Source organism: Sceloporus occidentalis, unplaced genomic scaffold (assembly GCF_023333645.1).
Source record: "Sceloporus occidentalis isolate IW3139 unplaced genomic scaffold, rSceOcc1.0.p SCAF_7, whole genome shotgun sequence".
Lineage (NCBI taxonomy): Eukaryota > Metazoa > Chordata > Lepidosauria > Squamata > Phrynosomatidae > Sceloporus > Sceloporus occidentalis.
Window position 1 is genome coordinate 78693362 of NW_028316987.1, and position 16277 is coordinate 78709638.

A 16277-nucleotide genomic window follows, 5' to 3' on the forward strand; every position below is an offset into this window, starting at 1 on the left:
AATACAAAACAAATGACATATTAAAACACATCAATACCCATTAATTCCACAAATATTGGCTAAAAACATTCCACAATATTAAAATCGCAATTATAAATACCTACATCATCAAACAGTAAGGGGAGGGAAACTTTATTACAAGGAATTGGGAGGGTAGGCTTGTAGGAAGAGGTAAGTTTTTAATGCCTTTTTAAAGGCTTCCACCGTTCCACTAAGGCGGATCTCTTCGGGTAAAGCGTTCCAAAGAGAAGGCGCTACTCCCGTAAAAGCCCTTTGCTGGGTAGTTGCCAATCTCACCCTAGGCTGACTGAGTACCAATTTTCCTGTTGACCTGAGAGTGCGGGGTGGATTATGCAGGGAAAGGCGTTCCCTCAAGTAACCTGGGCCCAAGCCATTTAGAGCTTTAAAGGTAATAACCAACACTTTGTATTGGGACCGGAAACGGATTGGCAGCCAGTGAAGAGATTTTAAGACGGGTCAGATCTCGCCGTCCCGGCAATTAACCTGGCTGCTGCATTTTGAATCAATTGAAGTTTCTGAACCGAAGTTTGGATTAAAACCTGATATGGACCTAGAAGAAGGTGTATTGTCTATAAGAAAAAATTTCTATTAACTTTCAATAATTTTCACTGGGAATAATGCAATTTTAGCCCTGTGGAATCTTTGGATGGGATTGATGGAGAAAGATGCTCCACTAGGGCAGATCCATCTGTTTAGCTCAACCTTTCTTTTAAGAGACTAATTTTCAATTTGCAATGGTTTCTGCAGTTCATCTTTGGAGCCAGTGTGTTGTAGTGGTATGCGTGCTGGATGACTACTCTGGAGACCATAGCTCAAATCCCTATTTTGCCATGGAAAGCCACTGGGTGACCTTGGGCAAGTCACACTCTCTCAGCCTCGGAGGAAGGCAATTGCAAACCCTCGCCAAACAAATCTTGCCAAGAAAACCCCATGATATATTCACCTTCAGTTTTCCATCAGTCAGAAACAGCTTGAAGTCAAAGAATAACAGCAGCAACAACAATATCAACAGTGATTTCTGGCGGATCTGACTCCATAGCTGTAAAATAGAGGAAAGAGTAATGCACCTTAGAGCGGGGATGGAGAACATATGGCTGCCCAGACTACAACTTCCATATCCCAAAGCTTTGGCTACACTACTTACAATTATGGAAATTATAGTCCAATCTATGGATGACCACACATTTCCTATTCCTGTCACATAGAGTGGTTTGAGAGGAAACACCAATTACAAATTTGAGATTATGAAATATTACCCCTTGATTTTACGTATGTTTACCCCTATTGATCCAGTAAAAAGTGCCATAAAATACACTCAAGATTGTAGACTTTTGTTCTCTTTTTATGCGTGTTATATCTATGTTGGGTTTATTATTTTAAAAACACCTTAAGTTCAATAGCATGTCTGTCTAGTGATTGATTTCTAAACACTTAGAATATTTTAATAAATTTAGGCGCGTTACAGACCGCCAGATTGTGGCGGTCTCCCGCCGCTTGCAGCGTCCGGGAGCCGCAGTGGCCAAACTGCATGGGTCCCGGACGCTCCGAGGAAGGAGCGCGGAAATCGCGCTCCTTCCTGGGCCCTGGAAAAGACGTCGCGAGGCACTAGTCGCGCACTCACGGCGTCACTTCCGGGGCGCCATGTGCGGATGCAGACCATCCGCTACGTCAATATGGTGGCACTCGTATGGACAGGGCGCCGCCATTTGTTACGGACTGGGACATCCTCAGGACGTCCCTAATGGCGGTCTGTAACCCGCCTTAGATACTTTAAAAAATATTTTTCTGATGATTTATAATTGTTTCTGTTATATGCTACTTTTGATTCCTTAGTTTGTAAGTTATCTTTAATAAAGAAAGACACACTTATAAATGCTTTGTTAAGATTTTTTGTTGTTGTTATGGTTTCTGTAGCTTATAGATCAAAGGTTGCTGCGGTCTGAATGGTGATGAGATTTAACGTATAAATCTGAACTCTGTATAAATAATAAAATATTTTTACCTCCTTGAGACATTCTGTGAAACTATTTTGACATGTGAACTTTGTATTAACACAAACTTAATAAGTTATTCTCCTCAGCAGCATTAGACACTCACTTTGATTCCAGTTAAATTTGATAGAAATATGCAAGTTTTTATTTGAGTTCTCTCTTTAACTCGGAAAAAGGGTTTTGTTTTGTTTTTTTTGTTCGTTTGTTTGTTTGTATTAATGATTGAGATTGCCTAACACTCAAATGGGTTTTAATATCTTAGTTGTTTACATAATTTTAAAAACAACGTTATCAGTGGATGGAAAAACAGGAATGGGCAATTGACCCCCACCCCAAATATTGTCAGTCTGCATTAACTTAACAGGGTTAGTGCTGAGAATCCAACATCTGAAGAGCCACAGTTGCCCATTCCAGATACAAAGACTTGCATTTTGCTGTAATAGAGGAAGTAATTTCAAACAGATAATTTCTAAGCATTTACTGAAGGCTTACAACAAAACTAGTATATGTTATTTTCAGCGTACAAAAATAGAATTCAAAATGAACACATCTCTCAACTTGAATGTTTTATTAAAGTGGTAGGAAGTAGTCAAGTCCCATCTTTAAGGAAAGGTGTGGTGTAAATCCAATAAATAAAACAAAACACTTTATACAGAATGTGCTAAATTAAGTTGGCAAGCATATTCTAGTAGACTGTAAACTCTTGTTGTCACAGTGCCATCCCCACCCAGGGTGTCATCTTCTGGGGGCAGAGCCAAAAGCACAATCCCCTACCTTGTGGCTGCAGCTGCAGCATGTAGGATGGTACTGTGGTAGTAGGGAGGCACTTGTCTCTCTTAGCAACTCCCCCAACATGGCCGCATGGGACCCAGAAGGCAGCCATGTCCCCCCACCTTCCAAGTCTGGAAGGCAGCCACTTGCTCCCCTAGTGTCGCCACTGGATTGTCATAATATGCATTATGTAACTATGCAGAAGTTCATCTCGATAAAATGAGTGTAAGGAGTTGATTCTGAGTTTGGAATATCTGTTGATCAATGACATGCTAAGGAACAAGGTAAATTTGGATCAAATATAGGGTGACTCCCAGCAGTAGCATCATGCGAGGGGGGTGCGGGTCTCACCAGGTGACACCCCACACGGGCTCCTCTGCCCCCTGTGGAAGCTGCTCAGACCCAGGCCCGCTGTCCCCAGGCCAATGCCCAGGTCCGTGAGGGCACAGCTGCGGCCTTCATGGACGTCCTTCCAGCCCTGGACCTCTGGAAACCCCACTGGAAGTCTGAAGCCAAATGTCCCACCCTCACACCTGGTGTCACCTGTTGCAGGGATGCCACTGACTCCAAGTAATAGCCTCTTCTACCTGTAGCCATAAAATTTCACCATGCATTTGTGTAGGCCCATGCTGGCCCAGGTAAATTTGTATAACAAGAAGTATACGAAATGACATTCTGAGAAGAGTGTAATGTTCCCTAATACCTAATTTGTAGGCATTATTTATCTTAATAATTGCTTCCTTTTTTAACCTTAAGAATTTAGGGGTAGGTTTTTATATATTTGCAACAGATAGTAATATTCATATGATATACAAGCCAGACACTACAGTATTTCCTTTTAAAAGGGGGGAAAGCATATCTGGCTAGCTATTTTGCTATTCTAGTCTAACAAATCTGTAAAGTCCAATGAGTTAGACCCAGATTTTGATTCAGAACTGCATTCATATTCACTTCAGTGGATTAGTTAGTAGGTTTGAATAAAGCTACATCCAACCTTATATCTTGAAGTGTTTATCATATGCTGCCTCATTGAGCTTTTCATGCATGTGGAGACTGGACCATTCTAATTGTGCTTAGAATGGTAGGCTCTGGTTCCAAAAAAAGAGCACCTTGCTTTGCTCTGCTATCATGGATGAGATACAGCAACCTGTCAATAACAGGTTACCTTCCACTTTCCATTATTTTCCAATTTTAAAGTACACATGTACTCTTAAAATAGAGGGTACTATGTAAGAAAGATGTAAAGGAGGAAAGCTTCACAACTGTGGCTGGTAATGTTTTAATACATGTACACAAAGGATCTTGCAGCACCTTTGAGACTAACTGAAAGATGGAAGTTGGGCTACTTCAGATGCATCTGAGGAAGTAGGCTCAGGTCTACAAAAGCTCAGTTAGTCTCAAAGGTGATGCAAGATCCCTTTGCATACTGATTTTCCTGACTAACATGGCTATGTCTTTGAATTTTAATACATGAATTGTGATTTCTCCATAATGCCTCAAGTAACTAATATAGCAAATCATCCATTACATGAATGCCCAACTCCTTCTAAATTGATACAAATTAGTATCTAAAGTCGTTTTAACGCTGGACTAGATACGGAAAAGCTGGCACATAAATAGTTTTTTAAAATGCATCCACATGGCTAATGCTTTATTTGTAAAATTCTGACCAACCTTTTGCCCAAAAGGATTCCCTTGCATTGTGTTAGATACAGAAGTGTATGATAACTTATAGATGCAGTACAATAAAAAAACATATAAAAATAGGCAGACTGACAGACAACAGACTGAAGAATTATAAAGAATGCCAAACCAATATAACCTATTAAAATGTCTGGACAAATAAAATGTCTTCAGTTGATGCTGAAAAGATTACACTATCAGCATTAGTTAGACTTTTCAAGAAGGTAAGAGGAGGTTGTTATGGAAAAGGCCATCTCCTTTGCATGAACATAGGAACGTTTGTTTCTGCCAATACAGGTTGAGTCTCTCTTATCCAAAATACTTTGGCCCAAAGGTGTTTTGAATTTTTTCATATTTTGGAATATTTGCATATACATAATGAGATATCTTGGAGATGAGACCCAAGACTAAACGTGAAAGTTATGTGTCATATATACCATATACACATAGCCTACGGGTAATTTGATACACAATATCTAAATAGTTTTGTGCATGAAACAAAAGTTTATGAACCATCAGAAAGCAAAGGGGTCACTATCCAGCCACCCATATGCATAGTTTTAGATTTTGGAGTATTTCAAAATTCCAGATAAGAGATAAAAAGGTAAAGGTAGTCCCTTGACATGAATGTCTAGCCGTAACCAACTGTAGGGGGCGATGTTCATCTCTGTTTCTAAGCCGAAGAGCCAGCGTTGTCCAAAGACTGCTCTGGTGGTCACGTGGCCAGCATGACTGCACTGAATGTTGTTACCTTCCCACTGAGAAGTGGTACCTATCTATCTTTGCATGCTTTTAAACTGCTAGGTTGGCAGAAGCTGGGACTACTGACAGGAGCTCAACCCATCGTGCAGCACCTGGGCCTCAAATTGCCAATCTGCCGATCTTGCAATCAACAAAGTCAGTGTCTCAACCACTTGAGCCACTGCATCCCTTAGATAAGGGATACTCGACCTATATTCAGTTAAGAGCTTCATTTGATGGTCACACTGTAGGCAGGGGTTGGCAAGCACGAGGGATGCGGGGACTGCACTGCCTGCCACCCACTTCCTCCCTAGTAGGCTATGAAAAGCAATTTCATCCCGGGGGGGGGGGGTGCAATTTTGCAGTTCAGAGAAGACTGCTTTTAAAGCAAAAAGTCAAGCTGAGGTCTACTTGTGGTTTATTCCTTGGTTTTGTCTGTTTGTTTACTAAAAGGTAATGTGGCCAAGGAAGAGGCAGATATGTGGCAAAATTGCCACAAGGAGCCAACTGATAAAATACGATACTGTAGGCTATATCTGGCCCATGGACTACACTTTTTCCCTATCCTACCACATGGGTGGGTTGGCACAAGACAAAAGATGCATCTGCACTGCAGAAATAATGCAGTTTGGCACTGATTTAACTGGCACAGCTTGATGTTATGGAATTCTGTTTGTTTTTTTAGTTTTGTGAAATATTTAGCCTTCTCTGTTGGGGAGCTCTGGTGCCACAGCAAACAAATCCCAGGATTCCATAGCATTGAGCCATGGCAACTAAAGCAGTGTCAAATTACATTACTTCTGCAGTGCACACACATGCAGCCAGAGTGCTCTTTTCACATGATGTAGTGGTTTTAAACATTGGACAAGGATACTGGGAAACCAGAGTCTGAATCCCTACTTGACCATGGAAACCCACTGGGTGACTGGGCAAGTCATACTCTGTCAGCCTATTAGGAAGGCAAAAGCAAAAGATTTGGACAAGTCTTGCCAAGAAAACCTGTGATAGGGTCACCTTAGGATCACCATAAGGCAGAAATGACTTGAAATCATACAATAGCAACCACAACAGTTTAAAGGTTCCAAATCTTGAACTGGGCTTAGAAGCAAATAGATAACAAATGTGTACGAAACAAAGCTTGTGAACCATCGGAAAGCCAAAGTGTCATTATCCAGCCACCCATATGCACAATTTTGGATTTTGAAGAATTCCAGATAAGGGATACTCATTAATCAACCTATATTCAGATAATTTGATGATCACACTGTAGGCACTGTTTTAACTGCCATGGCCTGATGTTATGGAACTGAACATAGCAATATAAGAAGCTATGCTACACTGAAGGGCCAAACAGACAAGTCAAAACAAAGCTGCTTTGGGTCACTTTGGAGGTATGCTGTTTAAATGACACATTTAGGACTGGAGCGTGGCTTTCACGCGGCTTCCAGCCTCTTAGGACACACGCATCATTTAAACAGCATGCCTCCAAAGTGACCTAAAGTAGCTTTATTTTGGCCTCTCTGTTTGGACCCTAAGTCAGACCACTGTTCTATCAAGCCTGATATTGCCATCTAACTAACAGTAGCTATCCAGGATTTCAATCTGGGCTCTTTCTTAGCTCTGCCTGGAGAACCATGTTATTATTGAGCACTTGCCCATCCAAGTACTAGGCCTAACACTGCTTAACTTCTGAAATAGTCTGTTTAGAATGGTATAGTGGTATTCCAAAATACGTTGGGCCAGCTCTAGTAATAGGAGCATAAGCAGCTGCTTTACATTGCGTCACACCATTGGGCCATCTTTTTCAACCTAGCATTGTCAACTGACTGTTCTCCAGAATTTCAGGCAGGATTCTTTCCTAGCCTTAGCTGGAGAGTTCTGGTGGTCTCCCATCCAAGTCCTGACCCTATTTAACTTTCAGAATCAGTGAGACTGGTGTGTTCAGGTATAATATGTCTTGGCAAATCAAATTAGAATTCTACTGCAGAAATTAAGTAATATTTGAATCTTTTAAGGTATCTTCAAGGTCCGCCCTACATATAACACATAGTAAGAACAGGAAGCTGCCAGAGAATATATTCCTATAGGCCCTGCCTATCCAGGAAAGGATGCAGCTGGCAAGCAAAAGAAAGCTGTTAAATGGTTCACCGTTCCACCAAAACCACTGGGTTTCAAATGTTAAGAGGCAGGCTAGCTCCAACAGTCTGCCTGGAAGAAGACAAGCCCTCCCTCCAGTCCATCTGCCTTGGTCCAGGCCTCCGAGGGAGAGAAGAACTACTGGACCTGATCCTCTCCCCCCACCACCACTCCCTTTTCCTTTTGTGTCCTGTCTTTTAGATTATAAGACTGAGGGCAGGGAACCGTCTATTATCCCCTCTGTTGTAAACTGCTCGGATTCCCAGTGATTGGGTGGGATATAAATAAATCCTATTATTATTATTATTATTATTATTAATAATAATAATAATAATAATTTTGGCTTAAAAGTACCTGAACTGAGGATGTGCTTTTTCAAGGGGAATGTAGCCCTCTCCAAACACCAAGCACCAGTTTTCTAAACCTGACAACCACATACCTGCAGTAGCCCAATTTGTCAGGATTCAGCTTCTGTTTGTTGTTCCAAAATCATATACAACTGTGTCTCCTGACTGACTCAAGACTCAATCCAGCAAGGTATCATATTTTATGGTACTGAATGCCACAGAGAAATCAAAGTGAATCCATAGGGTTGCACTCCTCTTGTTTATCTCTCAGTAGAAGTAGCCATCTGGACTTCAAAGGGTGTTTCAGTCAGTGATCTAGTTTCTTTAGTAGTGGGTTCTAATAAAAGGTGTCATTTTTGTATGAAATGTCTGTGTGACTGGAAAAGTCTGCATTAAGTGAAGCCACTCTTATGCACTAACATTTCTAGCAGTTTACCATATAAACCTTATGATGAGAAATGAAAGCCTGGGCAGTTTCATGATAGTCTTTGGAACTATAGCTGCTTTCAGATGAGGAGTTTACTCTCAACTCCCACAGACTAGCTTGGTTCATATAGGCTACCCTCTAATTCTTAACTAGTTCTGTCCATAAAGCCGGGTAGTTTATTTCTAGTTATTTTTAGAGAAACCAATAGTAAAGGCTCATAATAGCTTGATATGTAATGAAACCTCAGCAATAATAGTTTGATATATTTTTTTTAAAATGGAATTACAATATATTAGTTGTAGCATGCTGTTTGCTGTTGCAGGCAATCAGCCTTTCCTTTTTTCAGGATATCCATTCCAACCCTTCCTCTTATCTGTTTTCTGACATTTCTTCCAAGTGACTGTATTACATACCCACTATCTATGCTAAATACTCAATCTCCCTCATTCTTTTCTAAAACGTATTTTCTACTTCTCTAAACATCTGTGTTCTCCCAACCAGGCAGATACCTCCCTCTTATTGCTAACTACAGTCGGTCTTCCTTATCCATAGATTCAACCATCCACAGCTTTAAATATATATATTTTTAATCCCAAAAGCAAACCCTGATTTTGGCATTTTATATAAGGAACACCATTTTACTACACCACTGTTTATAATGGCGGGTTATAGACCGCCCATTTGGGGCGGGCTGCACCCGCCCCTTTCGCCGGTGTATCGGGGCCTCAGTTGCTAGAACGGCAGCCGCTGAGGCCGCTTTTCAGGCTGCGGGGAAGCAGCAAAACGCCGCTTCCCCGCAGCCTGAAAAGGGGTGTCCCTGGGGCTTCAAGCCCCAAGGACGCCCCGCAGCGGCGGGGAGAAGGAGAAAGGGGCTGCTTAGCCCCTTTCTCCATTGCTTCGCTGAGCGCAGCCGTCTGAAGGCAGTGCCCAGCAAAGCGCCGCCGCAAACTAGGAAGGAGCTCCGAAACGGAGCTCCTTCCTGGTCCGTGGAAAGGGCGCCCTAGGCGCCCTAGGCGCCCTGGCGCGGAGTGAGGACGTCGCATCCGCGCTGCCCCGTGTAGAGGCGGCGCGGCTGTGATGTCCTCATGACGGCGGCCGTCTGGAACGGCCGCCATCGTTTTTACGCGCAGAGCGCGTATTAGGGTTAGAGAGGTGCGGAAACACTGCACCTCCCTAACCCTAGTACGCGCTCTGCGTGTACCTTCATGGCGGTTTGTAACCTGCCAATCTGACTTGAGCATCCATGGATTTTGCTATCCATAGGGGTCCTGGCAAATACCAAGGGCCCAATGTAATGACACTAGGGCGGGTTACAGACCGCCATTTAGGACGCACTCCGCGCGTCCTAGAATTAGGAAGGGGCGTCCTAGGGTTAGGAAGGGTTGCCCCTTCCTAACCAGCCCCGTTCCCAACACGCGCAGAGCGCGTCCTAATTGGCAGCGCCCATCCACATGGGCACTGCCATTTTTACGTCTTGGACGCACAGCGTCCAGACGTGGCGCACCAGAAGTGACACCACGAGGGCGTGCTTCGCCCCTCGCGGCGCCACTTCCGCGTTTTGAAAAGGAGCGCCATTTCGGCGCTCCTTTTTCGCTGCGGCCGGAAGCCTCGCGGTCTGGCCGCTGGGGCTTCCCTCCGCAGCGAATGGCGGTGGCAGCAGACTGCCCACTTTAGGGCGGTCTGTAACGCACCTAGGATTGCATAAATACAGATTCACAGAATTTACGAGGCAAATGGGAGCCTACAACAAAACATTGCACTATATTTTTGATGTGTAGCTGTATCTGAAGGGGCTGAAAACAAGAGACCCTGGTCCAGCTTGGGTAATGCTTTGTGTACATTTTTTTAAATTTATAAATATTGTTACAAAACTTAACAGTATGCATGCAAGTCAGCTGAGCATTTGGCTTTTGCAGAGCTGAGAAGTTCAGTAGAAGAGGTTTAACATTTTATCATCAGTTTCTAAGCTTGGAAATCTAATCAAGGTTAATGTTGAGTGGGGAATATTTTTGACATGTAAAGTTGCCATATTGTTCATCACTTTGTCAGCATTAGCAGTCATAGGACTGACAGAGAAAATGCCACATAATACTTTGCTTGACATTCTTGCCCCAAGGTGGTACATTTTGTTTTTGACGTCAGAGGTGCTCTTACACAGTTGTTTAAACAGAATAAAGCAATAACTTTCTTCAATCTGGCACTTCCAGATGCATACAGATCCCACAATCTAGTTGTGACTATGGCTGGTTAAGCTTTGTAGACCAACACTTCCAAAAAGGAAAGTTGGGACAGACTGTCTTTAAACTTGCTACTTAGCAACATGTGCAATTAAGTTTTGTTAGTTATTTACTGCATCTCTTTTCTTCTTTCTGTGCCCTACAGTCCACAGAAAAGTATATGCTATCCACCCTTCCAACACCATAGATTCTTTGAGAGAATGATACAACACTTGCATTGTTCCCTCCAAGTGCCTCTAAAATGTCTAAAACATCCTTTTAAAGTGACTTTAAAATCTGACTAGTATACATTACATTTTATAACGAACACTAAGGATTTTCTTACCTCCAAAATGTTATTTACTCCTGAAGTCTAACATAGTCCATGCCCTGAAGTAATTTGCTACAGGTAACTGCTTTATTTCAATTCTTTATTTCCTATCTCTGTACTTTTGTATGGAATTTAATGGCCTGGGAGTAGGTCTGAAGGAGCAATATACATATAGATTGGTCTTTGCTCCCACCTGAGAGTTTTGACTGGTGCTGTTTCTTCCATGTAGAGAGCCAGCAATTAGAATACATTGTAGAGCTATTCTGTCTTTTTCTTCTTAAAGGGTCTTTATAATGTAAGGGTGGGCAGAGCAAGAGGATCATAAGTGGATGATGCTGCTTTCTGGATTTCCTGTAAAATTCTGTGAATGTCAGGAGTTGCATATGCTTTTGTCTTTCCAGAATGTAGTAAGGTAAAATGTAGTAATGATAGCAGGTTTTAGTGATGTTTTACAACTGTGAACTCAGACACAGGTGCTGAGATAAACCAGGAAAGGAGGCAAACTCATTCAAGGTCATTTGTAAGAAAGTTTCCAGGTGTAACAGCAAAGAGAAAGGGGGTGGTGTAGGAAAGGAAAGAGAACTGTATTAATGTTAACAAAAAAGAATTAAATATGCCTGAAGTCTGAATTATGTATAATTTAATTATGTGGTTGTAACATTTGCTGGTCTGTTCTGACAATGGAAGTTACCAGGCTGAATTTATAGTTTTCTTATTAAAGATTTCTGAGTTTTACTACTGAGCTTGAGTTTCTGAACTTCGGTATCCTGCTGAATTTGGCAGTGAATAAAGGAGAATGAATTCTTGATAAAAGCATCCAAAATAGCTTTAGTACTGTTACTGCCAGTACGGTGAACTATGTTGTAGGACTACTGCAAGCTATTTTCCATTTTTCATATAACAATGAACTGCCTTGCGGAGTTTTGATTACTATTTTCTCAGCCAACTTGTGCTGTTGGAATAAAGACTGTGGATAATACTTCAAAGTTGCTGTACACTGTTTTCTAGGTAGGGATCTAATATACTACAATTAAACCCCTCAGAGATCTTCTGCTCCAATATTTAGTCTGAACTACACTTCAAGGCTATCATGGGCCACACTCTCCCAATCACAGCATGCTCACTTTGCACTGAACTGTGTGAGAAAGTTGCCCTCTCCTAGCATTTTTCACCTGGAGATGCTTTGTATTTCTGCCAGGCCCAAAATCACCCCAAGTCTGGTGATTTTCTCTTTTTTTCCCCATGATACTGCAGTTTTAGTTACATATGTGTGTATACTTAAAGTCTTGTATTGATACTTGAATACAGGTAATATTGCCATATTACTCTTTAAAATGTCATAAATCTGTTCACAATAATGGAATGAATGGTAGCACACAGTACATGCTCTTTGTATGCAGGAAAAAGAAACAAGTAAGTTATTAGTTGAGTGGTAGCTTGATGCCTTAAAGACTTATAGAGGTTTGTGCTGGAAATTCTAAGCTGCAGTGTGAGTTGAGACGGAATAAAGGTTTTCACAACTAAAAATCTGTCACCTGTTCTTCTTTTAAACAGGCAGTAGTGGAAACATGGTTGGCACAAAACAAAGAGTGTAGCTGTTTCCATAGCCCTTTAGGAAGCTACACATATAGCTGCCTACTTTCCATGTTTCCCAAATCTCTTGGGAAGTATTCCTATACCTACCTTTCCAAAACAATATTCTTATGCACTACAAATGAACTTCTAGCGACCCAAATGCCTGCTGCTACCCTGGTACAGGGTTAGGGCAATAGAAATGCTAGTCAATTATAGAATTCTACATTATGTCTTTGTAAGACGCTTAGAATGATGGTGTACCTACATAATTCATAGATGCTGCTATCAGTCTCCCAGTGTAGCATTCTTTTTAGGTGTATGTCTATGTGCATGCACACCTTCAAGTCACCTGTTGACTTATGGCAAATTTCACAGGGTTTTCCTAGTCGGAAGTGGCTTTGCCAATTTCTTCTTCTAAAATATAGTCTTCAGCACCTGGTATTCATTGGCAGCTACCCATCCAAGTACTAACCAGGGCTGACCCTGCTAAACTTCCAGGATCAGATGGGATCTGATGCTTTTAGGGCAGTAGTTCCCAAACTTTGGTACTCCAAATGGCTTTTGGACTTCAGTTCCAAGAATCCACAGCCAGTTGGGAATTCTGGGAGCTGAGGTTATGACTGAAGGAGACTAACATTTGGGAACGATTGCTTTAGGCTATTTAGGACACACAGTTTTTTAGATAGATTACCCATATTAGCACGTCTTAAGTTGAGACAGGTCTTAGTCTTAGGTTGTATTTGAATGTACCATTGGCTCTCCCACTGCATGCAAGTACTTATAAGGCAAATAGGCTAGCATGTTAACTCATGAATATATTTGGTTGCTTGAGGAGCTACAGCTCCTACAATTCGATGTGGTGTCTGGGAACTCTTCCCAGCAAGTAGTTGATCTAGCCAGTGATGGTTGTTTTTCCTCCTCAGTTTGGAGCTTCAGTGGGCAACCTGGGTTTTTTATTTGGAATTAATAATAAATAAGCATCTTCTCATGTAGATTTATGGAACAAGACTGCAGGTACAGTGTCTTGGATTGTAGTGAGCAATATAGCAGAGAAAAGTAGGTTTCACAACTCACCTACTCGGTGTTTCTGGAAAGAAAATACAAAGTACATTAGTGAGAGATGCTCCCAGAATTAGGATCAGTCAGATTTTTCTAGCTGTTCCTATAATGCACCCAAAAATATAGCTGGTGCAACTTTTCAATACATGGTCCACCCTTGGAACACAGAATAAACTAATACAGGAGGAAGTTAAACAGAACATAGGCTGAAACCTTTTTCTCTTCCATTAATAAATTTAACATACTACCAGATGTCTAGAATTGATGAACTTTATCGCATAGGGCTCCTGTGATGCAACGAGAATGGTCTCAAAAGAGCCAGGAAGGGAACAGAATGAGTGGGAGACACATTTTACTGCACACAGAGACCCTCACTCATTCCGTTCCCTGCCCTTCTGTTCCCAGTCCGTTCCAGAGAGGGGGAGATTTTTGAGAACTGTTTTGAACAGTTCTCAAAAATCTCCTCCTCTGGAACGGATGGGGAATGGAACGGAATGAGTGAGGGATTTGTGTGTGTGATAAAATGCATCCCCCACTCATCACTCACTCGTTCCTGGCCCCTTTTGTTCCATTCTGGGAGCGGTCCATGCGATAAAGTTCGATATTTGGTACTCATACTAGAAATTAACCAGTGCTGAATAGCATAGATAAATGTATCTTTTTTCTTTTCTCTACAGTTACCAGTTACAACAACATCGTAGAAACAAATTCAGATTCAGATGATGAAGATAAATTGCACATTGTTGAAGAGGAAAGTGTAACAGATGCTGCAGATTGTGATAACAGCGTGCCAGATGATGACTTGCCAAAAGACCATACAGTATTACCAGACTGCAGTGAAAGAGAAGGAAGTGCAAACAGTTGTTGGGAAGATGAAGGTATGTGTCAAGATATGTGTCTTTACCCTTAAGGCTTGATAGAAGGAATAAATGGTTAACTTGTTTTATAAAATTGTACTGAAATTATTGTTTGCATTCTGTGTTGAAAAATGAAAGTAAGGAAGCTGCTTTGGTAAAATGAAGATTAATCCTTTAGAGCCCTGGTTCAAACACAGTACTTCCCACTTTCACCTTATTTAACTTGTGAAGAAATATAACACAGTGACAGAGGTCTGCTTCATACAAGAAGTTACCTTCACATAGAACTGATCAATGATAAGTTCCCAAGGTCAAGGATTTGAAAGCTACTGTACTTTGAAAAATTCTACACAAAAGGCATTTTGAAGAAAAATGGAATGGGTGCTGGGTGGGAAAGGAATAAATGGCTGTACAAATGACAAGGCTGAAGATTCCATTATGAAATGAACAAATTTTTGTTTTGCCACATTCTCATTTACCTCCCTAGTAGTCCAATTTGGCCTGTGTTTGCATCAGTTTCTGAACATGGCCAGTTCATTCAAAAAACAGTCTGTACAACAGTTTGTGTTTCTGTGCACATTTTCCAAATAGCGATATACCTCAGTTAACAAAATAGTTGTGTTTCTGCCCATTTTGTCTTTAACAGAACTTTTACTACAATAGGCAGAAATAACCTGGAAAGAATAGGAATAACTTCATACACAGCAAAAAAAAAGTTCAACATGTTTAAGCAAACTTTATATATACTGTATATTCATGTATAAGTCTAGAAATTTTAATCAAAAAATTAACCCAGAAAACATAAATCGACTTATTCATGAGTCAATTTAAGTACTGTACTTTGACTCTTATGAAAAAGGAACCATCCCCTGCTGAAAGGCAAGAGTATTATCTGTCCTGGAAGCACTGACCTCTCTCAGTTCCTTCATCCATCCAGTGTGAGCACAAACAGTCATGCCTGCTGGAACTTTGTAATTTCTTTGGCATTGTTTTCCTTTGTTTCATCCTTTGTTACATACCCCTAAGTTTTAACCTCGACTTATCCACGGGTCATATCAAAATCCATAATTTTTGCTCCAAAATCTGCCCTCGACTTACACATGAGGTCAACTTATAGTCGAGTATATATAGGGTTGCCATAAGTGAGGACCTCCAAACCGGGACAAATGTAGGACAAATGCAGGACAACATTTTCAAATGTAGGACACATTTTTAAAAAATGGAGGACACGCAAAAAAATTGAGGCTTTTTTAGAAATGTTAATATAAATCCATGTTTCTTAGGCATGATCAAAATGGAGGACATTTTGACATTATTCGTAGACAGATCACGGAAATGTACTTCCTTTTCTGGCCACCCCCCTCTCCCCATTCCAAACAGCACATTTGGGCATTGAACATTGCTTTATTTTAACATTGCCTCTTGCATATTTCAGAGGCTTATTCCACAAACAAACCCTTTGGTCAAGGGACTTTGGTTTTTCTTCATTTTGGCTTGTTTTGTCTGTATTCCTCCCCACTAAATAAAGGAGACATGAAATGGAGTTAATGGGTACAAGTTGTTAAACAAAAAACTCTTGTGAGACTCTGTAGGCAAGAGGTGCACCATGTTAAGAACTGCATTAAGCACACTTAGGCTGCTGCCACACTGCTTTCACTCTCATCACTCCATCCTATGGAATCCTGGGATTTGTAGTTTGTTGTGGTGCCAAGGCTGGGCTTTGAAATCTCAGGCATAAGAGAGGCAAAAGGCTTGGGCTGCATCTACACTGGAGAAATAATCTGGTTTGAGACCACTTTAACTGTCTTGCCTGAATGCTATGGAATTCTGGGAATGGTGGTTTGTTCCAGCACCACAGCAGAATGGCAGTTAACCCCTGGAAAGCTCTCTGACCAAGGTGACCAATGCCCTCACCCCAAAATGTAGGGCACCCAAGCAAAAAAAATGTAGGACATGGCCAAAAATAAAAGCTAAAAACACCCATGTACTTATAAATCCATGCTTCTTAGCCATGATCCAAATGGAGGACCTTTTGAAATTTGACAGAAGAGGACATGTCCTGGAAAAGGAGGAGGATGCCTGGTCACCTTGTCTCTGGTCCAAAACACACTGCAGAAATAAA

General features: G+C 41.3%; 1 protein-coding gene across 2 annotated transcripts in view; it reads left to right on the top strand.

Moving 5' to 3' along the window:
• Nucleotides 1-16277, top strand: part of ZEB1 (zinc finger E-box binding homeobox 1) — a 111491-nt gene that overhangs the window by 54502 nt on the left and 40712 nt on the right. For both annotated transcript variants that reach the window (XM_089533460.1, XM_089533461.1), the window contains exon 2: nucleotides 13976-14176. In XM_089533460.1, the coding sequence (XP_089389586.1) occupies nucleotides 13976-14176 (201 nt within the window). The remainder of the gene's footprint in view (nucleotides 1-13975; nucleotides 14177-16277) is intronic.